The sequence below is a fragment of the Nothoprocta perdicaria genome, unplaced genomic scaffold (genome assembly GCF_003342845.1).
Source record: "Nothoprocta perdicaria isolate Ctin4 unplaced genomic scaffold, notPer1 scaffold_686, whole genome shotgun sequence".
Lineage (NCBI taxonomy): Eukaryota > Metazoa > Chordata > Aves > Tinamiformes > Tinamidae > Nothoprocta > Nothoprocta perdicaria.
The window spans coordinates 4,211-5,922 of record NW_020455961.1 but is presented as its reverse complement, the minus strand read 5'-3'; the positions used below and the strand labels follow the sequence as shown (position 1 = coordinate 5,922).

General features: G+C 73.9%; 1 protein-coding gene across 1 annotated transcript in view; it reads left to right on the top strand.

Moving 5' to 3' along the window:
- The window catches only part of MYBPC2 (myosin binding protein C, fast type), a gene marked incomplete at both ends in the record, with an annotated part of 24,892 nt that overhangs the window by 19,051 nt on the left and 4,129 nt on the right, over positions 1-1,712 (top strand). The window contains one exon of the mRNA XM_026050403.1: positions 520-720. Within this exon, the coding sequence (XP_025906188.1) occupies positions 520-720 (201 nt within the window). The remainder of the gene's footprint in view (positions 1-519; positions 721-1,712) is intronic.

Sequence of the window (1,712 nt, the reverse complement as noted above, 5' to 3'; positions counted from 1 at the left end):
GCGCGGGGCGGCCGGGGGCTGCCGGGCCCCGTGGGGACAGGGACGGGATGGGGACAGGGACGGGGACGGGGACGGGGATGGGATGGGGACAGGGACAGGGATAGGAACGGGATGGGGACGGGATGGGGACCGGAACAGGATGGGGATGTGGACAGGGATGGGGACGGGATGGGGATGGGGACAGGGACGGGATGGGGACGGGATGGGGACGGGGACGGGATGGGGACGGGATGGGGACCGGAACAGGATGGGGATGTGGACAGGGATGGGGACAGGGACGGGGACGGGATGGGAACAGGGACGGGGACGGGACGGGGACGGGACGGGGACCGGGGGCACCGTGTGTCCCCGCTCAGCCCGTGGCCCCAGGTGACCCTGGTGACCGGACACTGCCCCCCCCGACCCCATCCTGCCCCCCCAGCCCCAGGTGACACTGTGGGGGGGGGCAGCACCGTGCCCCTCCCACACTGCCCCCCCCGCTCACCCTGTCCCCCTTGTCCCCCCTGGCGCCCCGTACAGCCCAAGGTCACGTGGCTCAAGAACCAGCAGGACGTGGGCGCCGACCCGCGCTTCCTGGCGCGCCACAGCCAGGGGGTCCTCACGCTGCTCATCCGGAAGCCGGGGCCCGTGGACGGCGGCACCTACGGGTGCCGCGCGGTGAACGAGCTGGGCGAGGCGCTCACCGAGTGCCGCCTCAACGTGCGCGGTGCGTCTGCGCATGCGCCGTACACGGGCGGGAGGGCTGCACGTGCGCGGTGCGCATGCGCGTACACGGGGGGGGCACGTGCGCGGTGCGTGTACGCGGGCGGGAGGGCTGCACTGCGCGGTGTGTCTGCGCATGCGCTGTACACGGGGGGGTTGCACTGCGCGGTGTGTGTACGCATGCGCCGTACACCGGGGGGTGCATGTGCGCGGTGCGCATGCGTGTACACGGGCGGGAGGGCTGCGCGTGCGCGGTGTGTCTGCGCATGCGCCGTACACGGGGGGGGGCACGTGCGCGGTGCGCATGCGCATACACGGGCGGGAGGGCTGCACGTGCTCGGTGTGTCTGCGCATGCGCTGTACACGGGGGGGTTGCACTGCGCGGTGTGTGTACGCATGCGCCGTACACCGGGGGGGCACGTGCGCGGTGCGCATGCGCGTACACGGGCGGGAGGGCTGCACGTGCGCGGTGTGTGTGCGCATGCGCCGTACACCGGAGGGGGTGCACGTGCGCGGTGCGCATGCGCGTACGCGGGCGGGAGGGAGGGCTGCACGTGCGCGGTGTGTCTGCGCATGCGCCGTATACGGGCGGGAGGGCTGCACGTGCGCGGTGTGTCTGCGCATGCGCCGTACACCGGGGGGGCACGTGCGCGGTGCGCATGCGCCGTACACCGGGGGGGCACGTGCGCGGTGCGCATGCGCATACACGGGCGGGAGGGCTGCACGTGCGCGGTGTGTCTGCGCATGCGCCGTACACCGGGGGGGGGCACGTGTGCGGTGCGCACGCGCCGCACACGGGTTGGAGGGCTGCACGTGCACGGTGTGTCTGCGCATGCGCCGTACACGGGCGGGAGGGCTGCACGTGCGCGGTGTGTCTGCGCATGCGCCGTACACGGGGGGTGCACGTGCGCGGTGCGTGTACGCGGGCGGGAGGGCTGCACGTGCGCGGTGCGTCTGCGCATGCGCCGCACGGGGCGGGGCTGTGCGGAGGACTCCGGGAGGGGTCGGGG